This window comes from Fusarium oxysporum, chromosome V (genome assembly GCF_013085055.1).
Source record: "Fusarium oxysporum Fo47 chromosome V, complete sequence".
In the NCBI taxonomy this organism is placed as follows: domain Eukaryota; kingdom Fungi; phylum Ascomycota; class Sordariomycetes; order Hypocreales; family Nectriaceae; genus Fusarium; species Fusarium oxysporum.
In genome coordinates this window covers 2,581,577-2,603,463 of record NC_072844.1, presented here as the reverse complement: position 1 = coordinate 2,603,463, position 21,887 = coordinate 2,581,577, and the positions used below count along the sequence as shown (strand labels likewise).

General features: G+C 48.7%; 7 protein-coding genes across 7 annotated transcripts; 4 read left to right on the top strand and 3 right to left on the bottom strand.

Annotated features, from left to right (window-relative positions):
* The first annotated feature begins 504 nt into the window (after positions 1 to 504).
* FOBCDRAFT_223795 (uncharacterized protein) lies at positions 505 to 2,242 on the top strand. The gene is made up of 3 exons (XM_059609640.1): positions 505 to 969; positions 1,369 to 1,525; positions 1,587 to 2,242. Coding segments are annotated over exons 1-3 (384 nt in total). The 5' UTR covers positions 505 to 968; the 3' UTR covers positions 1,813 to 2,242.
* A 699-nt stretch (positions 2,243 to 2,941) lies between these two features.
* On the top strand, positions 2,942 to 3,810 carry FOBCDRAFT_319647 (Pre-mRNA-splicing factor SPF27; the record flags this gene model as incomplete). The annotated part of the gene is made up of 2 exons (XM_031184400.3): positions 2,942 to 3,187; positions 3,245 to 3,810. The coding sequence occupies exons 1-2, from the start codon at positions 3,151 to 3,153 to the stop codon at positions 3,808 to 3,810; spliced, it is 603 nt and encodes a 200-aa protein (XP_031040042.2). The 5' UTR covers positions 2,942 to 3,150.
* Positions 3,811 to 4,316: 506 nt separating this feature from the next.
* On the bottom strand, positions 4,317 to 5,564 carry FOBCDRAFT_134468 (cyclic nucleotide-binding-like protein; the record flags this gene model as incomplete). Its single annotated transcript, XM_031184389.2, has 2 exons — positions 4,317 to 5,018; positions 5,070 to 5,564. The coding sequence occupies 2 exons, from the start codon at positions 5,562 to 5,564 to the stop codon at positions 4,317 to 4,319; spliced, it is 1,197 nt and encodes a 398-aa protein (XP_031040031.2).
* A 3,300-nt stretch (positions 5,565 to 8,864) lies between these two features.
* FOBCDRAFT_135970 (transcriptional regulator of RNA polII, SAGA, subunit-domain-containing protein) lies at positions 8,865 to 10,368 on the bottom strand (the record flags this gene model as incomplete). Its single annotated transcript, XM_031184386.2, has 3 exons — positions 8,865 to 9,589; positions 9,644 to 10,081; positions 10,137 to 10,368. 3 exons carry the CDS (start codon positions 10,366 to 10,368, stop codon positions 8,865 to 8,867), a joined length of 1,395 nt encoding a protein of 464 aa, XP_031040028.2.
* Positions 10,369 to 10,742: 374 nt separating this feature from the next.
* Positions 10,743 to 13,783, top strand: FOBCDRAFT_250586 (Spc98 family-domain-containing protein). The gene is made up of 2 exons (XM_031184385.3): positions 10,743 to 11,071; positions 11,133 to 13,783. The coding sequence occupies exons 1-2, from the start codon at positions 10,935 to 10,937 to the stop codon at positions 13,633 to 13,635; spliced, it is 2,640 nt and encodes an 879-aa protein (XP_031040027.1). The 5' UTR covers positions 10,743 to 10,934; the 3' UTR covers positions 13,636 to 13,783.
* A 56-nt stretch (positions 13,784 to 13,839) lies between these two features.
* On the bottom strand, positions 13,840 to 14,791 carry FOBCDRAFT_223783 (uncharacterized protein). Its single transcript, XM_059609639.1, has 2 exons — positions 14,632 to 14,791; positions 13,840 to 14,566 (listed from the first exon to the last, which is right to left on the bottom strand). Exon 2 carries the CDS (start codon positions 14,492 to 14,494, stop codon positions 14,225 to 14,227), a length of 270 nt encoding a protein of 89 aa, XP_059467224.1. The 5' UTR covers positions 14,495 to 14,566; positions 14,632 to 14,791; the 3' UTR covers positions 13,840 to 14,224.
* Positions 14,792 to 19,488: 4,697 nt separating this feature from the next.
* Positions 19,489 to 21,382, top strand: FOBCDRAFT_223774 (uncharacterized protein). The gene has a single exon (XM_031184382.3). The coding sequence runs from the start codon at positions 19,722 to 19,724 to the stop codon at positions 21,159 to 21,161; it is 1,440 nt and encodes a 479-aa protein (XP_031040024.2). The 5' UTR covers positions 19,489 to 19,721; the 3' UTR covers positions 21,162 to 21,382.
* The last annotated feature ends 505 nt before the right edge of the window (positions 21,383 to 21,887 follow it).

Sequence of the window (21,887 nt, the reverse complement as noted above, 5' to 3'; positions counted from 1 at the left end):
CCGAATTCAATTCCACGCATTGATCGGGAGAGATGGCACAGAGAGCAACATCATGATGGAATTGAATAGGTACTTTTCATGTCTGTTACGTTCAGTTGGAGTCTCACTTGAGATCAGATAGTTTCTCTGCCAGTCCACTAGGTTCCTTCGCAAATGGAATGCTGGAAGCTGTCCCCCGCAGTAGGTTGTAACGTGCTTTAAGCTGTAGCTACATAGTACGTTAAACTGTAGCTTGGTAGGTGTTGTTGGACCACGGGCAGAGTTCGGCCAGCGGCTGCTTGCGCATGGTCACGCGATAGGCGGTCGGGGTGGGACATGCGAGGCCCACTTATTGGTATCCATCAGTACAGCGGAGGTAGAGAGGTGGGTCCTTGCACTGGGTGAATCTGCAGGCCTGGCCTTTCCATGATGGACCATGATGAGGCAAGGTCAATCAAGTCCGTTCATGAGCTGACCCCCTCCGCCTCTCGTCTTTGTTCTCCGTAAGTCGCAATTGTCCAATTGAGAGCCTGTCGTCCTTTGGGGAGCTGCCGTAGCTTCCCCTCGTGTAAAATGATGCTGGGTAGGCGGGAAGGAGCATCGGACTGCAATGAGCTGATTGGATACAAGGTGATGCCATCACACATCGTCCCTCGCGTGACTCTCGGGATATAAAGGCAAGACCACCTTCCAAACAAGCAGGTTCCTAGATCACAGATAAATTCTCTTGCTTCGTCTTGAATCAACAGTTCTACACACTAAAAATCCTGCTATCACAATCCCCTTTTCTCTTACGCAATATTTCACTCATACACAACCATCCCCTCATCTCAACTCATCTGAGTCCCAACCCTCTGAGTCCTTGACAACCTACCTACTCGGAGACTCGACACCACCTCTTTCAATTCCACGCCAGCTCACGCATCCTAACTCGACCGCGTGTTATCGAATCGCCTGGAGCCAGTTCTGAAATATCTCCATTGTTCACAAGTGAGTTTCTCAAATCCTTCGCAGTCTTCTCGTTTCTCGCCTACTCTACCTGCTTCCCCCTTTCTCCGTATAGCGACGTATATACACGGAGTACTTGGGCACCCCGCACCTGGCGTAGCTTAGGTAGACTCCAGAGGCATGCTCATGTTCACTGGCGAGTGCCGTTGGTGACGTTTGGCCCGTCCAATCCGTTTAAAAGCAGATGAGCTCCCCTTCCAATGCTCGCGTACCTCAACCCCTCCTTCCATCATTCATCATCCCGATCATCATTTTACATCTTTCATCTCGCCATACCATCACAATTTCACCTCTTCTTCATATCGCCTTCACATAAAATCCAAAAGTCAGCCTATGACCACTTCCTTGTCTTGCCATGGTACTAACAGGTACTGCTCACAGTGACCCGATCTCACAAGGCCAACGACCGTGACCACAAGGGTATTGCCGAGGGAACCGCACTCCCCACGGAAACTGTCCCTCGTTTCTTTGGTAAGAACGGTTTTGCCGATGTCGACCCAAAGAAGGTGAAGAAAGACGGCTCTGGTCGAGGCAACTGGTATGTTAGCCCAATGCACCCCCATGTCGCCGTCTCCACATTTCACTTACACGACCTGCAGGGGAACCGTCAACGACGACATCGCTGACGAACAATTCACCTTCACAAACACCAGACGCCGCTCCAACAGCAGCAGCTTCTCTCACCACGTGAGCGACCTCAAGACCAAGTTTGAGGTCAATGAGCCCGAGCCGGTCTTCGAGGAGTCACTTCATGGCCCTGAGGAAGAAGACCAGGAGGATCTCTCGAAGACCGACTCTTCCGAGAGCGGTCGGTCCTCATCCTAATCAGATTATCAAGTCCTTACCAAGAGATTGGTAGTCACTGCTTGCTGTCATATATACGATGGCAGGGGCATCTTTGAGGGTTCACATGTATTGGAATTGCGACGCGAGCTTGATCTTTGCTTTACAACTACGAAACGACACGAGACTAAACGAATGAAATAACAGAAACCAAACTGCCTTGTGGTGGGGTCACCGGATGAAATGTCTTGGGGAATATGGAAAGGGATATCGGCGGAATTGTTGAAACCCTCGTGACTTACTCAGATCTCTACGTGGATCATGCATGGCTTGATGACCGCCTGCGAAAGTAGTCTTTTCCAGCGGAACGATGTATTACTGTATAACTATCCTACCTTTCGCACCGAAGCGAACAACAAGGCTGCTTGTGGCCGAAATTAGGCACAGTTAATATTACCAGATGCCTTTTCAATTTGAACACCTTAAGTGACGGGAAGGAGTCTTACCACGCGTTCAACTCCTACATAAAAGAATATTAAATTACCAAGCTCTTATTCGATTAACGAGCACATAAATTCTCAACTTGATTGTGCAGTGTCGGTCACCACTTTGTTCATCGATTATCAGGTTTGTAGTAATGCCATGAAAGGAAAACACCCAGTGCCGCTTACAACATATCTAGCACTGGGAGCAGCCTTTTTGTGCTCGAGCGTGCTGAGTTTTACGCAGGGTCAAATTCTGGTACAACTCACTCGCTTCGGTAATTATTAGGACGAGATACTGGTTGGTGAGAGTACTAAGGAGCCAAGGAATACGACAAAAAGCAGTTGATAGACATGTGCTTTTATAATATCCTCCTGCGTTATGGCTGTAGACCTCAAGAAAGCCTCGAGCATAGGAATGACCGGGTTTTCTATCATGCATATATTTGTAACATAAGTTCGGCTTGGTGGCGTTGACGTCGTTGTTCCTATCTCCGCTGCACTTTACTTGCCGTTCATCGGTGGAGTGCGACTCCATTACCATCCCGATTCAGCATGATTAAGCCAGTAAACAAACTTACATGGGGGAAGCTATCCCCGCATGCTGCACTGCTAAGCTCAGCCACCAAGGCTGATCGAACAGACCGGATAAGGCTACTTCGTGGTCCGTGCTTACTCATAATTTGTGCAAGTTTGTGGCTGCAAGGCTATGATCGCAATTGTATCTCAGATATCTGCCTGTTCAAAATTACCATTTCCGCTCAAAGCTAGATACTGTTCCTGAGTCGGAAAGAGCTGGAGAACAAATCATATATACAAACTGGTGTCCTCTTCTCAAGTGATTCACCACTTTCAGTCAGCCTGAGTTGACGAGGCGCACCGCGACACACAACTCAAGATGCCCATTCCTCCAGCGTACCACGAATCCCTTCCTTGTAAGTGTCATGCTCTCCAAGTCTCCCTTACTCATTCTTTTGCTAAATGGCCTCTAGATGTTGACCAGGAACCGAACCTGGAAGCTCTGGCCGCAGCCCGTGACCTTATCGCTGCCGAAGCATCTTCTCAACCTCCCCTGCCGACTTCCAATCCAGAACCCTCCTTCACGCCCGCCATGATAGCCGAGCTTGAGCGCGTCTCCAAATCCACGCCACTTGCACCGCTCGATTTAAGCCGCTACGAGGCTCCTTCTCCTAGCGCCCCTCCAGCGACCGCCCTGCCTGCTGCCGCTATCGCACATAGCTACCTCTCCTCACGCCTCACAAACCTCGAGCTTCTGGAGAAGTGGGGAAAGAACGCTTGGCTCTTAGGGAACCATGGACTCGAGGCAGAGCTCCAGGTACTGGAGCGTGAGCTTGTAGCCGTTAAGCGTGAAATCGACATCGTGAACCTAGAGAGGCAGAAGAGGCAGAACGCTGTAGGGGCTGAGATCAAGACACTGGATGATACTTGGCGCACTGGCGTCGGCCGGGTGCTAGAGACTGAGGTTGCGGTTGAAGAACTTCGGAGGAAGGCTCGGGAGGAGCTCACGCGGAGGGCCACAGACGATCAGGGGCAGTAACTAGTACGCTTAACATGGAACATGTAGAGGCAGTCCGATCGGTTTGTAGGATATTCCTCATTAACTCAGGCGTTTTGATACCAAAATTGTCTTTTCAAGCTTCGGTTTAGAATCTTTAAAGGAAGCCACGCAGACTAAAGTCTAACGGATTTCCTCTAATTTAACAGATTGGTCGTCAATGGTTACTTCTAATCTCAATCTTGTTGCCTTTTACTGCTCATGGTGTGCAGAGATATAGCATAATGATATTGATGTCAACCAAGGTCTCTGATCACTAGCAATACTTGTCTCAGGGAAGCGAAGGTGGTAGAAAATCTCACAAAACGCCATGTCAAAGTTAATTCCTCCGTCGTTCATTTCTCAATCCAACCCTAGGCGCATCGCCATCAACATTTACACCCGACCAGCACGAGGCAAACCCAACAGCACTACTGAGGCCAGTGATAGGGATTCCCGGCGTGTCCAACAACCTCAGTTTCATGCTTTCATATATCCTCCCTATTGACTTAGCCGGTGTGGAGAGGATCCATCTCTTCGACACCGGTTGCAACACCCTGATACTTGGTCCTTCGTAAGATGCCCTCTACAGGGCCCAGAAGTCGCTGGAAAGCGTTCTTACCCAGGCTACCAACCTTGACTGGAGACGTGGCAACGATACTAGCTGCTCGCGGGGCGTCATTAAGCAGGGCAAGCTCGCCGAAGTAATCACCCTTCTTGTAATGGCGAACCTTGTTGTCAGGCTGTCCGATGTAGGCATCTGCTTCACCACTCTCCAGAAGGTAGAATGCATGGCCGGGGTCTCCTTCGTTGATGATGACCTCGCCTGCTGCAAATTTCTTCGTTTCAAGGGCATCGGCAATTTTGGAGCGCTCGTATGGGTTCAAACTTGCAAGAAGTGGAACTTCCTCAAGGAAGCTCTCATACATGCGTCTCCGAGCGAAGGTCGACTCCATAAGAATACGGCGGAAGGTAACACGATCGAGTGCCCATACAGTGCAACCGGACTCAGCTGAGACAACAGTCGCAGCTCGAGGTGCATTGTACATCAGTGCCAGTTCTCCGAACGAACCACCAGCCTGAATGTTGCCGACTTGGTTACCCATGCCATCCGGACCGGGTTGAAGCGAGCCAGTAGGATTGACATATACGTCGAAAGATCCCTTCTCGACGACATAAAAATAATCCCCCGCATCGCCCTGGCTAATAACCTACAGCATCTTGTCAGCATTCCGATTCAACGTCGTGTATGCACTACTCACCTTGATACCTTTAGCTGGTATCGGCTTTTCAACAAGAGCACCCAGAATCTGAGCGCTCTGTTCATCCTCGAGGTGGCTGAAAAGGAAGTTTCCTTCAATAGCACGTTTAAGACGCTCAAGCTGGTCCGCAGACTTCTCGTGAAAAGGCGGTGACCAATTGTCATATGAATCAGCACTTGGCTTCAGAGATTCGGCAGAAACTGATGTTCGGCGACCAAAATTGTACTGAGCAGGGTAGCTATCGGGGTTTGGGAGGTTACGCGATGGAGGAGGTGCCTCAGCTGAAGAGTCTCCTCCAAAACCACCACCGAAAGGGCCAGAGAACATGGAGGCGGAGTTTGGCGAAGACCCAAATCGAGGGTTTGTAGGAGATGTGATGGTATCGTTCTCCTCTTCTTCGGCAACAGCATGGATTGCAGTGTTCGTCCTCTTTCCCCTGTCCGTTCCAAAAGGGTTGCTGTTCTCCCCAAAGGGGCTGGAAAAGGGCCCAGACATGATTTAGAGTTGAAACAAAGTTTGTTTTCTTCAGATGTGTTCTGAAGCTATCGACAAATAGCCAGAGAATCGATCCCTGCCGAGTATCGAAGGTCGACGCAGGTGAGGGGTATCGCGGGGCGAATGAGAGGTTACTCGTCGTCAATTATCTATTTTCGGGTTTCGTTAGCTTCCCAGTTTTGAAAATGTTTACCATAGAAAATACATCGAGTAATGGGCTAAGGTCGTCAAAGGTCAATGATTGGAACCAAAAGCGAACAAGGGATGTGCGTAGGAAATGAAGAGATAATAGTAAGTGGCAACGTGGTGCTTCACAGGAATGATGTCTTGACTTACAGCTACTGAGGCGCTCTTATGGCTAAATCAACAGGTAGACAAGCTTGTAGGAGTGTCAGAGAGAGCTGCAGCTGAAGCTAGGAACGAACATCAATGGCATCTGGACGACAAGGGATGTTGCGTACAGGAAAAGTCCCGGGGGGCATGCGCTAGAGGTGAAGCTGGACGTGGGCTGCAATCCACGCTTGTAAAGTGACGTGTTGTGGCGGGGCCTAAGATCAAGACCCTGGTGCATAGCCCATGCACAGATCAAAGAAATGAAGCTACGGAGGACAAGGTGAAGGGGATGGTGAAACGTTGAAAGGAACTCGAATTGGGGGGATGGGTGCAACGGCAGAGCTTGGGTATCAATTAATACGTGCAGAGCCGGGCAACCTCAACGATTTCTCGTTGAATGGAGTGCCCAGACAGCTCTAAGCGCACAGCTCTTGTGACCAAATTTCCATTGCAGGTGGGAAAGGGTAGGACAGGAAGAAACAGGCTTATCACTCACGTTGAATCCTGGTAACTAGACCCTTCAACCTGAGATATGATCAAGCAGGATGACGATATCCTGTAGGGCTCTATAGATCAGGGGACCAGGCGCGGTACAAGGGCCCAATTCTTGATATAATAAGAGACCAGAGAAAATCAAAAGGCGACAGGAATCTCGCGAATCAAGGTGGATGTCGAGCAGCTTTGGAGATTCACGATGTCGTAATGTTGAGAGGGATGATGAAGGGGTCGGGAAGAGGTGATGAGCAGGGCGAGTGGGGTTCTGTTGCTCCAATCCCCGCCTCGTCGTCAAAGAGACTGATGGCGATGGAGGAAGTTGAAGATACAAAGGATGAAGAGCTTAGCAGATGCGGGTGTTGAGAAAACGAGCTACGAAAGGAACGGCAACGCGAGGCAGGATGAGCGAATTCAGGAAAAGATGGATAAAGTCAGGTGGACAAGGAAAGACAACAGATGAGTTATTGTCTCCCGTCGTAGCGCGGGCATGTAAAGTAAGGTAGCTAGGTAGCTAGGCCGGTAAGGTAGAGCAGATAGATCCCAGCGCAGAGAGAGAAGGAGCTTCTCTGGTCAAACCCAAAGACCTGACCAACGGAATGGGGAGAAGTGGGGATGATTGGGAGCTGGGAGATGGTTGCCGTCAGGGAAGCTTTCTAGAAAGATGTGCACGGACCTGTTAAGGGCTCGAGCTTCTCAGGCGCTTGTTCTACAGACACTTCTGCTGCTCTTCGGTGCAGCTCCCGAACTGGGAAGAATCCAAGCTTCCTCTTTCAATGAAAGGATTGGATGGACTGTGTAGATTTTGTCCTACTGTGCGTGCCGATTCTTTATGGTCTATCATGACATCGCCGAGAAACCTCTTCTTGGAGTGGATCTGGAGGTGATTGATTGCATCCATCCATCATGCTTTCCCTCCTCTCGACAGCTTAATGACCTACAAAGGCTGCCTGCCTAAGGTAGGTAGGTACCAACCCAAGAGACGAAGCACATAGCCACAAATCCAGAATAGCTCTCTCCAATACTAATAGAAACTGATGATTTGTGTTAGCTTTTGTCAGTGCTCGTCACTTATGATGGGTTTTAAGAGTCGATGGCTGCACCAGGTTGTATCTGCTTTTTTCTCTTTCTTTCTTCACAAGCTCAGAAGCTGGTTTCCTGGCTTGGTGTTAGTTAGCAAGGCTTCTGAGCTGACGCCTTTATTTCCCGAAAGCAGAATCACCCAAAACAACACAGGGGCTTAGGAACTCGGAGCCCCGCCACGTTCATCTCTTTCCATCTACGGGCGACTCTGGCATGCAATGAAGATGCTGGTTCTTCGCTAGTACTTAGCCACCTAACAATCCCGACGTTTCTTGTTCCCACCCACGGTGGGCAATAGAGAATTGCATGGCAGGGATGCATGCTAAGAAGTTTCGTTAGGTTTGAACGCTACCGTTCTTTGCTTGGTCCTATGCAAACATCATTCAAGGCCAATATATTGATTAAAGCGTCAATTTGGCTCTGGCAGTTCGTTAAGGTGCATTTCCCGACAAAGTTCTCTCATTCCGATGAACTCAGTAGCAAGGATTCCAACTAACATGCTACGACACTTACCTTTTTTATCACTATTGTTCATTCCCAGCAAGGTTCTATTCGCTTAGATTAATAAGGTAATGACTTCTTCATAGACCAACTGACAACAATCTCTGAACTCTCATTTAAAGGGCATTCAATGACTTCATTCGATTTCAACCCCTTTTGGGCCAACTATAAGGCCTCCAGCTGCTAACCTAACACGACAAAACGAGTGGCCCTCAAGCCATCATTGATAGGTACTTAGTGGTTTCTTCTTTACTCTCATCGAGCTACTCGGGTATCGTTCCTGTAATGATAAAAGTACAAAAATCCCACCGCCTCCCCTACGTCCCCATTACTCCAGTCCGCGGCAAGCTTTCGTTGCCTCTTGATAGTATGCTGTATAGGGGTGACTTTCAACCCTACAGAGCGATAGAAATACATACAATATGAACACCATGAAAACGAGTCTTCCACGACCGCAACCCAAATGAAGAAGCAAAAATGAGATCAGCCAAAACCCCCTGCGCCAAAGATAAAGCCGTCCGATTATATGCATTCGTCTGAACCTTGATTCCGAGCTGTTGTACTGAATCACGACTCTCTTCGTCAAACGCCGGCTCCTTGCACGCCTCGTTTGCCTTACCCGTACTTTCTTATTAGCATATTCCTTTCCCCCTTGGTTGTAACGCCAGTCTGCGCTTCTCGCAGCCAAACGATGACGCTTCGCTTATATATATATATATATATATATGCGAAATCGGCTCGATGAGTTGGGTCCTTTTGCTTCTGGTATCGACGCTGTCCACCCTGTTGCATGCAGATGAGCTGGACTCAGCATGGATGTAACGTCTGGCATTGTCCACCTTCCACCTCCACGTTAGTCAAGTCGAGATTTTCAGCTTCGTCGGACACGTCTCAAGACCCTGCCGCAAGGCACGAGTCCAATATGCCATCCAGCATATCGGCATCCTGACTTTCCGCACCTTCCCACCATGCTTCCGTGTCTATATCCATGGCATCAGGGTAACCATTCGCAAGCTCAAAAACATGTCCTCCGTTTGCCTCTGAATCATGTTTCTCGTCTGTATAGGCTTCAGGTGGTTGATCACACACCCAGGTATAGTCATCCCAATTCTCCAGCTCCCCTTCCCGGTATCCGTATATAACCTGTGTCATCAACACAGGGAACTGTGCCATGCCTGTGTCCGCCATCTCTAAGGACAGACGAAGATCGGACATCCCCAAAGGGCCTCTTTCGCTCGCAGCCCTGGATTCAATCGGCAAAAGCCCGCTCTTGTCTCTGGAGATTTCGCCTCGTATCGCTGCTTCTTCTTCGTATTCCAGCTGTCGCTTGTACTTCTGCGTTTGAATCCATGTCGTCCCGACGCCAAACCCAGCACTACCTGATTCGCCAGGCCCATTACTCCTCGTGCGGCTGAAGACCTGCGTAAGGACCTCCTTGATAAAAGTTTCCACAGCCACCGACAGAAACTGGGGAGCATCCACTGTGTGCCCATTGACCAGTCCTGCCTCGTAGCAAGAGGGTAGCATTCGGCCGGAGATCATATTGATATCAGGGAATTCGCCAGATTCGACCGCCAAAGGTTGAGCATAACGTTTTCGAATTTCTAAGTCGAAATCTTGCACTTTGTTAGAGCTTTGCCAAAGTAAAAGGGTTTCGATAGAATACATACTCATGTTGTTTATGCCTCCTACTGTCGGGGTGGCATCTGTTACTGTAGAAAGTTTGCGACGTGTGTCTGCAAAGATGTTGGATATGCTCTCATGAGGATCCCACTTGTTACTGGTCAGCAGTTGGATACGAGGCGGCATGGAGACACTGACATCGTTCTGGACCAAATCTTTGATGCGCCTGCGGTCTCGGGTTGGCAATTGCATTACATCTCCCTTCAACCTCCGCTCCGTAGCATCCCCGGATACTGGCTTGGTCCCTGTCGTCGCCGCAGGCTTATCGTTGGCGCTGACCCAGGGTGCCAGCCCTTGATCGGGCATCTCCCGAGTAACATTTCCGTATATGGCAGCAATGAGATTATTGTGTAGGTGTTCCTTGTCCCCTGGGCCTGCGAGGATAGGGTCTATTCGTTCAGAATATTCGGTCTGATTTAAGCGTCCTAAAGATATGTGAGCAATCGCGCATGTGTATTTGATAGATGTCGTAGCATCTACCTATCAGGAACTCGGTCGTTGATTCTTTATATATTGCCCATTTCTCGTTGCCAATGGCAGCCTTGAGCGCAGTATACAGCGGTTCGAGATCAATTCGGGCGGGAATGATCTGACTAGACTTTGCTATCTTTGGCGCACCAGAGATAGTCCCAGCAAGTGTCTTGTTGGATAAAATAGGCGTCGAGAGGCTGACAGATGGACGGCTCAAAGCCGCGGGGTCGATGTCTGGCATCTTGATAGGAGTTGAATAAGCGACAGCGTCGCGTGCGACAAAATAGCGCGGCGCGGCGCGATAAAAAGACACATGAGTTGGACGAAACGAACGGGTGCTTTGATGCGATCACTATGGTGACATTAAGCTGATGAAAAAGGCATGTTGCGTCGTGTAAGTTGATGGGCGACTCGTTCTGCTGTTGACGTGAGGTTAAAGGTGAATGGATGGTTTCGAGTGTAGTTGGTTTTTTGCCGCGAGCACACCCAGCCAGGGATATATCAGTGCATTGCTAAGGTTTTTTGTACTTGAATCGTCGCCTAATAGTCGAGGGAGACCAGGTCCCCGCTACATTCAACCTCTAAAAGGCACTAAGCAACTCGCCCTGCATCACTACCAACTTTGTCTGTCGCGCCTGTCGCGTCTGAGCTTCATGATCCCAATCACGTTGATATTGGACAAGTTACCCAGAACTTTCGCCTGCGCATAAACTTCTTGATTGAATTACCTCCTGAACAAAGATTCTCTGCAATTATATTGATCACCAGCCCTATACCTACACTTGAGTGGCCCGCGACGATGCCGTCATGGCTCCCGATCGCATCACCAACGCTATTGACAGCCTGATAACCCACATCGTACCCAGTGATCCCAATGATCCTGAAGATGTTGCGCAAGAACGTCACGATACTTGCTTCGAAATTGTCAAATCTATAATAGACAGGTATGTACATTTTCTAAAATGTATCCGAGCAATATGCCAAAACTCACCATTCACGGTCTAGCCCAGTTTCCCCCGCCATTTCTTCTGATGTCAACCACGCCTCCGACCTTATAAAACGAAAGCTCATTCAGAGCAATCCCACCCAAGCTCTGCGCTTCTCGAATTTATATACCCGATTGCTTTCACTTCCTGTTCTAGAACACAAATGGGCAATACTCTACCTACTTTATCAGCTCGCTGATTCCCCAGACCCTAGCGAACCGCTCCCACTGAGCCCGGTGAAGCCTTCGGCGCCCAACTACCGAGACGCCATCAGTCGCGATGCTATCAAACGGCAAGGTCGGGAACGTACCAGTAGGGCCTCTCGATTTGAAGAGGAGCAATTCAAGGAGGCGTTTCAATCAGAGGGACTCAAGAAAGTTCCACAAAAAGAGAGCAAGCAATCCAGCAAAGAGGGGGATCCACGTCTTGAGCCAGCAAAAAGAGATGTTTCACTGAAATCAACCTTGCTGGCAAATAATTATTCGGAAATAGAGCCTCCGGAGTCGGTTATCCTTAGAGATCTTCCCTTTACTCTCCAGGGACTATCATCAACCAATCTACCTTTCACAAAATCAGATCTTATCAAATTACCGGCGACACTTCCTTTACCAATCATTTCCCTACTTCATACTCTGGCTGAGCCCTCGCTGCTTTATCGCGGCCTCGACGGATTTTGCAAGACTCCTGCAAAAGGGCTTCTAGGTCAAAGCCTCAGAGCTGCTATCCACGGTGAGCTTAAGTCATATTTGAGTTTGATAGCAACTCTTGAGACTCAGATTCGAAGAGCACTTGCATCTCTTGACGAGGAGGCTCCAAGAGAAGGTATTGGGAGAACAGGTGTCACACTCAAAAGATGTGTAGTATGGACACGCGAAGCAACGATGGGCCTCAGGTTAATGAGCCTCATTGCTGAGGAATCTGAGAAGAACAGAGGGGGCCAGCTTGTCTCCCTGATTCATAGTTTCTCTTCTTCCCATGGAGATCCTGTGGTGGCCGCATTCGCAGAGAGACTATTAAGAAGTTTCACACGGCCATTTTACGACATTTTACGGCACTGGATTTATGACGGTGAACTGTCCGATCCTTTCCAGGAATTTTTCGTTAGAGAGCAGGCTCCTGACAAAGACCAAGCGAAGGCAAAGGGCGCAGGCAATGTCTGGGAGGACAAGTTCGAGATCGCTGCAGACATGATCCCCAGCATCATTACTCAGGACTTTGCCCAGAAGGTCTTTCTAATCGGGAAGTCACTAAACTTCATCCGACATAGCTGCGGTGATGCCATGTGGGTTGAGGATTACTCTAAAGCTGCTTCCAAAGAGTTAAGGTATGGCGACACAGCTACCTTGGAAGCTTGGATCGATGAAGCTTACAAGACCACCATGAAGCGTCTTATCGACTTGATGGCCAATAAGTTTCACTTATTTAAACATCTCCAGGCGCTCAAGAACTACATCCTCCTAGGGCAGGGAGATTTTATTGCACTCCTGATGGAATCTCTGGCTGCCAACCTTGACCGTCCAGCTGGGGCACAGTACAGACATACTTTAACGGCGCAATTGGAACACGCTATCCGAGGATCAAATGCCCAGTATGACTCTCCCGAGGTTCTACGGCGCCTGGATGCCCGCATGCTGCAACTATCTCATGGTGATATCGGATGGGATTGCTTTACCCTTGAATATAAGATCGATGCACCTGTCGATGTTGTCGTGACAGAGTGGGGGAATAGACAATACCTGAAAGTCTTCAATTTTCTCTGGCGTATCAAGCGAGTAGAATTTGCAGTACTGTCAACCTGGCGGAAGTGCATGACAGGTGCTCGTGGAGTTCTTCAGAACTCCGACCCTGCCGTCTCTCAAACGTGGAAGTCAACACGCGGCGTTCTGGCCGAGATGATTCACTTTGTGGGCCAGCTCCAATACTACATCTTATTTGAGGTCATCGAATCCTCGTGGGGCGAACTTCAAAAACGGATCCAGAAGGAGGACTGCACGTTGGACGACCTGATCAAGGCGCATACACGGTACCTCAACGACATCACTCACAAAGGTCTTCTCGGGGCAAAACGACGTACGCACAGCTCTGATGAAGATGACCGTACGACATATATGATGCAGCTCGGTGAAATCTTGCGGTTCATGCTCAGCTACAGAGACTCTGTTGACGGACTTTACAGCTGGAGCGTGTCAGACTTTACGCAACGTCAGGAGGCCGATGTAAGAAGTACTACACGACACAACGATGATCACGATGGCCGTGACACGCCGATGACAGGTTCTGGTGGCGTGGCCTCCGAGTTCCCCGTTCTACAAGAGCGTCTTCGACACTTGGGTGCATCGTTCCGAACTCGTGTGCAGATCCTCCTTGGTGATCTTGCATATCAACCAGATGTGGATATGCGATTCCTTGGTGTTGCCATGAACTTCAACGACGTTTATCAGCCGACACGACGGAAGACTAAGGCAGCTCCTGGAACTGCGACGACGGCGCGAAGTGCTTCTACAAACAGAGGCGAGAAGTGAAGGGGGCCCTTTTCGTCTGGGCATGGATCATGGAAGTTGCAATAGTTGCCATGCATGCTGATATGGAAAGAATTATATTTGTAGGTAGGAAAAAAGTTCAAAAGCCCATGGTTCTTTCATGCACCTGTGGGACGACTCTTGTTCCCATGTTCTTACTTCTCCTGTGAAACATGATCCGGCCGTGATGACACTGCCATTACTGCTCCTTACGTGGTCCATCATGTCTTCCTCTACCTTGTTACTTAGAGAAAGGACGCAAAGCCCAAATCAATATAATCGATATTGAGCTAGACTTTACCTGTCCATTTCTGTCAAGTGTGATTGGAAAAGATTCTGGGCCCTGTACCTCATCACTGCTGAACTGATGAAGCATGGATTGTCTTGTGTGGGACCACTAAATGGTAGTGAATCCGTGATATCGCTTTGCCAAATCTGCTATCAACAACTACATATTGATATACAACCCCCCATTCCCATTACAGCACTATACTGCTTGTCTGTTTCAGACCATCTCAATCATTTCATAAGCTAGTCGGATGCTTGTCCTGTCTTACAGTTACTGAATCGTAAGCAGACCTTACTTAGCTACCTACCTTTTATCTAAAGCTGTTCTAGACATGGCTTGTAAGCACATAACCATAAGCAGACCTAGCAAATATGATAGGATATTGCATACAACAATTCGAAGGAAAAAAGGTCTTAACAACATCGGCAGAGCCCTCAGGGTTACTGGTCCCATGAGACAGCAGAATGCCAGATGAAAGACCTTTGATGGGTGACCAGAACGCTTCACCCTTATGAGTCCAGGATCTATCACGATTTGGGAGCGTTGGTTAATGAGTAACGAGCATGCTCTCATTCCTTGTGCTCAAGTTGAAGTCCGCACATCTTTATCGTTCGTCTCATCGTATACCATAACTTCAACGGCTACCTAATAGCAAGGCGTCAGTTCCTTGCAAGTCACGTTAGAGGAACAAGCTCATGGGTCCTCCTCACCATAAATTTCATTCATCATACCTAGTACGAACCACCGTCTTGACGTATCGATATCTATGTTTCCCTCCCCTGGTTGATCTCGCCCTGATCAGAAGGTAAGTAGACATCAGCCGGAAACCCAGGTACATGGACACGGCGTCAACCATCACATCTAGGAAATCTCGTAAGATCCCGGTTACAGTGCAGTGGTGTACTACCGCTTCTAACTTACTCCCCCTAATCCCAGCCCCCCACCACGGACATATCTTCCGGTGCCCCACCAACCTTTGCAGCCCAGTCTCTGCCAAGTACAGGAGTCAGTAAACATAACTGCTACCTGCTCAGAAAAGACACGACAGGATAGGCATGGGGTGAGTTATAGGTAAGGTAAGTATTACAATTCACTAATTCTCACAGCGAGGCCAGTTCTCGGGGGCGCCGGAGCGCTAATGGTTCCCTGCTGGGGCCATGCTATGTCGCGTCCCTTTGGCGCTGACATATGGCCATAAAGGAGTCGACCCTACCTCACTCAGTAGCAGTGGGGAAATCAGATATACATGAAATAAAAGCTGAAAGCAAGTGATGCGGGTAGAATAATGTACCAATAAGTTGGAAGTATCGTCATACATATGTTTCTCTCCAGTCGCTTATACACACAAAACGGACTTTCACTCGTCTGGAGCCTAGGTATGGTTCAATACACATAGGGGACGACTATGTCCATTACCCAGGGCCTTGAACCTCTTGCTCTTGAGGTATTATGGTATGTTTGGTGATCCGCTGAGCCCTACATGGTTATCTCGGGTAAGTCTATAGCTTTCCTAAGCTAGACCAGCTTTTCGGAATGATAGGCCGGAGCAACAGACACCTCATATCGCCTCGTATCCCTCAACAGATTCTCCCACGGATAAGCTGCCTGACGTTTGTGTTCAGCGCATATGCATATGTATGCGGCTTTCAGCCATCTACTTACACTGGATTCGGTAAATAACTTCCAGTTGGCTGATTAATCAAAACAGTCGTGATTCCACTGACCCCTTTTGACTCAAAGTGTGGTTATCTCCCTGGTTTGGCAGGTTAATTACCGCGTTGTTTGTTGCATAGACATTCCTCAGTGCCCGTTATGTAATGAGACATCCATTGCTATGCCAGAGACACTCAAGTGCTGTGATTGCAGGCTACTCAGGTTGTGGCACGTATCGTTACGCCTAGGCAACACCAGTCCATTGAGCATATTCGACGTGGCCGGGTGTGTCTCGATACACCGCCAGGGATATGATTAAATGGATCAGTGTTGAGTTCTTATCAACGCGGCTTGACTGGGCATATTCCGGACCATTGACTTGAATATCCACCAGTTTGCGCTTACCGATTGCCCTTCAAGGCATCATTTCAAAAAGTGTCATTTTGATTGTGGTCCATCCATGGCACGGAGACCAAGATTGATTTGCTGTCAATGCTGGATACTAAGGATCCCAAATAACTGCCAGGGACAAAACCGCACGGTGCTAGCAATAAATTCTCGCTTACCCCTTTGCTTTGGGCGAGTGGCTGGCCTTCTAGAAGATATCGAATTGCCTAAGAAGCCGGGGCTGCCCTGTCTGTTCGGGAGCAGGCCTATGGCCCCCACAATCGATTCAGAATTGCACCAGAAAGAAAATTGCTCGGCATGCATCTCCCTCACTGACGTTTCGCTGTCTGTGGTCCAGAAAGCTGGTGCTGGCGATGGCTGGTTCGTAATTAGTCGTAGGATCATGAACGTATCTGATACTTGTCTTCTCCTTCTGTGCAGGTTCTGAGATACAGACCGAGGCCTCGTTCATCAGCTGATGATGACGGCCTTTGATGTTCTTTGCACGTTGGCCTTCCGTCTTGTCGTTCCCCTTTTAGGCGTGTTTGATGTTTTCTTTCCGTGCTAGGCGGCAGCATCACAGAACTGGGATACCTTTGTTCGGGGCGATCCTGGTAACAACACACTTGTTCAGTGGTTGAAGTCCTTCCAATGATATCGGCATGATGTAGGGCAGTCACGGGCGGGCAGTTATTGGCTGTAAACCAGCAAAATCAGAGTCACATCTCCAATGCCTTTCTTTCTTTCTTTCTTTCTTTCTTTTAAGTGGACTCAAATGGGTTGCTAGTCAGTGTTTGTATCTATACCTTCCCCCTTCGATAATGTGGCTCTTGAGGAAGGAGAGAGACCGTGCATGTTTTGCATAATCTCGCCGTGGTGCTTGTTATATCAAGACGGTTTCAACGATACACACCAAGATTTCTGATGGGCGGAAGTGGTCTCCTCCCTACGAACATATATAGATAGGTGCATAGTAACTTTGTCCGTCATCAGCAAACGCCAAAACAATGCAAGACTTCATCGAAAAGGGCCACGGGAGTTTCTGGGGGTATCCAGGTCAGGGATGTTATACATGGTGTGTGTCCTCTTCTCCGTGTTGCCGTGCATGGATACCTGGTCAGGTAGAAACATGTACCTGCTTCCTTAGCACCAAAGCCAAGACATGGCACCCGTCCTGTTGGCTGTTCCCCAGGTTTTGTCGCTTTTGCCCTTGTTAGGTTGTTGGCTTGTTATGTCGTCGTCTCACAGGCCGGCTCGCCCTGTCAATGCCGTTCGCTGGTAATGTATTGACGGCGTCGGTATCGTGCAATGACAGTGGCGCCCTTGTCTGCCCCGGCTTTGGTTGGGACCTGGGTTGGTATTCATTCAAATCAGGCTCAGGTTGGGTTGTGAGATGAGGTACCTGGGCTGCGTCGATAATACGGTACCTCACTTATCTCATCCCATCCCTATCGTTTTTCTCCTTCCCTAGCAATAACCCTCCCCTTTATAAACTGGTCGTCCACCCTCTTCCCCGGATTGTTCTTTTCCTATATCTTCCCTACCTTAACCTTACCTACCTATCTGAAAAAGCTTATACTGATCTTTCATTGCTTCGTCTTTGACCGTGGCCGCTTTGTATACGCGCAAGATCTTTCAGTTATTTTCACTTGGACCTTGAAAGCCCTGGCCTCACATAACAACAGCAACCATTGCCCGATATCCCGGCTGCTGGGATACCCCTTCCGTGGCGACCTCAAAACCTCAGGTCGGCGCAGAAAACTTGAAAAAGGAAGAAGAAACCTTGCTATCAGTGTACGCTCGAGCCTAAGGATACGATATTCGGACCTAACGTGTATCACAAAGTCACACTGGGGCTAGCTCCATCACATATCCACAGTTTACGCAAGCTGCTTTGTTTCTATTCTGGTGTGTACTGCATCTCTTGACTTATAAGTCAGCTTCACCCACGTCAATGGATATTCTCCTAACAGCGCATTCACCCAGAAACCCGGCTCTGTTTCTTGTCTTCTGAAGCGAAAAAGAAAGATGCCTGGTCAACGCTCCTCTTCAATCCAGGCTGCGCCTCGCAACATGAGAGTCGTCACTTCGCAAGACCTCCTCTACACCAGTATCACTGCTACTCTTTCCACCAAAACGAACCGCCCCTCAACTCCAGTCCATCATATCCAAGAGGATGACTATACCGTACCTGCTCCTCCCCCACCCAGTCCTGTTAGCTTTAGGCCCGAACATTGGACCACGTCTGGCCGCCGCTGAGCTGCAAGTCTTCTAGCTGGGGAACTTAAATGGCTCTGGCGAAGCCTCGCTACCCATGTACCCCGTACATAGAAATGGGTCAGGAGACCAATTTTTTGGCCCTCGGAGAATGTTTTATTGCTTGCTATTTGTTCTGCCGGCGTTATCGCGATATCATATTAGTGCGCTCCGGAGTCTTGGTGCAAATCGAATGATTGGAGTACGAAGTGTTGTTTCTTATGCAAACCATCATGAAGGCTGTGGATTTCGGATAACGGCGCATTGATTTGATCCAAGGAGCAAGCAAAAAGCTTTATAGCTAGGTGCCGTTCTTCATGTCTCTTTTAGACGGTCAATCATGTATAGCTCTCACTTGGTTCTTCTGAGAGATATTGTTAATGAGGTTGGAGAACTAACGATTACTGCTGCTCTTGTACTATATAAACACAATGTTTCGCGAGATAGAAATGCAATCATGTGTACCCAAGCGATATCATGATATCCAATACTGGCGTGCTGAGAAACAAATAACCCTGATTGACCTGCTGGACCACCATATTTTACAAATAAGGTTGAGCTGCCCTCCGGAGTACCCCAAATACTCTAGAAATATAGGTACGTGTGCTTGTCCATCAGGCCACTACATCAAAATGTACTTGACCTAGTCTTGTAAAGCAACAGTTTTATTGGTAATACCCGAGCCAGTGTCGGGGGAGCACGGCTAGGGTTACAAAGACGATCAGTTTGCCCTTGTATTAGGAGTACAGGCAGACTTTAACACTTATACCGACTTTCGAGCCATAGAGACATACGGAGGAAGCTTTAGGGGAACATCTCATTCGGAAGCTTAGGTAGTGCCTACGACAATGCCTAACTTACCTAGTACTATAAGTCGGTAGGTACCTTCCTTACCTACCGTACCTACCTAGAGCCTATAGAAATGACAACACGGCCGTAGAAGTACAGATCAGTTGTGCCTGCTGATTCGTATCCACACCTCGGGAGCAGGGCAGAATTTGACCAAGTTTAGGAACGGGAGCCGAGATGCGAACCTGCATACAACAGTACCAGCCTAGTACCTGCCTACCTTAGGTTAGTACACTTAGTAGGTCAATATTACATACTGGACCTCTACTAGTAGGCATCTGTCTTTATGGCCTGGCTGCTCACGAGGATTTAGAAAGGTCCGTGCACCACTTAACTTTATTCGCGAGTTTGTGGGACAGCTTTACGCGTGTGAGACGCGATGAGCACGCCAGAACGCGTCTAGGTCTTCACGTTCCCCTTGACGACGGAGCACATTCCATCTTTTTGTGGATATGACTTCCACTTTCCAAGACATCACCTTTACTTTCCCAATCCTCGCAATTTTCTTCACTGCAACTTCCGTGATTGGGTCTTCTTACTTAATGACCACGACATCCTTTCTTGCAAAGATCGTTCTTGATATTTCGATTTTCTCATCTGCTCCTTCACTTAAAATCGCTTCCTCACGTGTTTCAACTCTCACAGAAACTTGAGGATGCCTCGACCGGCCAGGCGCAGCCAAGCTGCACCTTCTGCTAGTCATTCCATCACCAACTTTACCCGTGTCTCGAAAACTTGTACCCCAAACGATAATGCCAAGAAAATCGTCGGCCAAACTTCATCTTCGGTAACCACTAGGAAACGAAAAGCGGCCACAGACGGAGAAGATGTCCATCCGAGAACCAAGGCTCGGACTACCTCGTTCGCACCCAGTAGTGACGATGAACTTACCACACCCATAAAGCCCGGATCAAGAAACCAGGAACTGGTTGCAAACCTGGTTGAGAAGAATATACCATTTGCAAAAGGCAAACGAACTGCAAAGACAACCCCTTCAAGGGCAAGAACTGCCCACAAGCCTATAGGGACCACGCCTCTTTCTGAGAGCAAGAGGCAAGGAAAGACAGTGCAAACCAAACTCGACAATGTATTCAAAACGCTGCGCAAACACACGGTCGACAAGGATGCACTTCCTCTCCATCTTGCTGAGCTCGTTGACATACACCGGTCGTTTGTCAAGACAATTATGATCCAGTTTGCTCATAACGGCAACAATTCACCTATCGACATACGCACACTTGCGCCACACATTTCTCAGTCGTGGGGTAAACGCCAGGTCACCATCGAGGATATCCGACGATGCATCGCTATACAAACTTCAACAAAAACCAACACTCATTCACCATTCATGATTGCCGATTATGGCCGGGGAAAGATTTGTGTTGAGCGCTCTTCTATCGACATGGCACCAATCCATGAAGAGCGTTTGCTGAAGCAATTTGAGATCAATTTGAGAGCATTAGGCACCGAACGCTCCGCCGATGAAATGGACATTGACCTTCCGTTGGATAACCTCTCACTGAACGAGCTTCCCCAAGTGGATATAAAGAACATGGACAACAGAACAACAGCGAATCCAATTCTGAACAAAGGACAGCGTGCGCTGTCAGAGCTTAAGAGTGGCATTGTGACGAAGCAGCACGAGAAGGCAGCAAAACAAAACGCGGCATCCAACAGCCCCCTCCTCAACCCAGATGGCACAAAGATGAGCCTTCTTGATCGGTTACGATTAAAACAATTAGCTAAAGCCAACGAGCCACTTCCCCCTTCCGGGCCCGAGCTTCAGCGACGTGCGGCTCTTAACCGCGTGGGCGATGTTGCAGCAACCATTTCAATGCTGAGCCTATCCAACCCAATGTCCCTACCACGACAGGCTTTTACGATGGCAGTTATACTCGAGAAGCTCAAAGACTCTCTCCGGGTTCCGGTATCCAAGGAGGAGGGCGCAGCTTGCGTACGTTTGATTGCCAGCGAGGTTGCCCCGGAGTGGCTTCGAGTCGTTACAATCGGAGGCAGAGAAAACGTGGTTGTGCAGCGTAGCAGCCAACCCGTCGACAGAGTACTACAGAATCGTGTACAGAAGTTGTTGGCCTAGGAAGAATGGCGGAGGAACTATGGGACGCATGTTTAGATATGAGAATACCCTGGGGAGGCATGGCTTTTCGTTGAGACTACTGGACAAGCATATACACAAGCATTGGGAGGAGTTGGCGTTCTAGCATCTGATTCTATGACAGAACTTGTATTACAACTTGGTGTTTGCTTGTAGGTGCTGTAATAGGAAACAAGATTAAACAGAGATTTAACCCACTAAATCTCATTGACCAGATTTTTGTATCTACCTGTGTTTGATTTGTTTAGGCAATCTTGTCATACCGGAATGCCTGAACGGTACCTCCGAACAAAAAGTGGATTCACAATGACCGTGTCGGAAGCACCATTCCGACCCGGCAGACCGCACCCGAAGACAAGCGCCGATGTCCGGGTTGCTCCCAAAACAACCCAAAATTCAGCGTAAGAAATTGCGCCGGAATGCACTCCGAATTCTTAAAGAGTCACTCACAAATGTCTCCAGTCCTGGGGACTTGAAGGGACGCGTTTTGTCCGCTTGGTCATGGATGTCGTTTACCGGTAATGGAGCTGATCGGGAATAGATGCGATGTGGATATTACAGACACACCAGGGACTATGTATGCATCGATGATGATTGATCACTTGAGGTTCGGTTGTGATGAAGAAGTGGAGAGGGGATGATCCCATGTCTGGTACTGCTTTTGCTAGGATGTGATAATCGAGGGCTCTTAGGGATGAAGTCTGCATG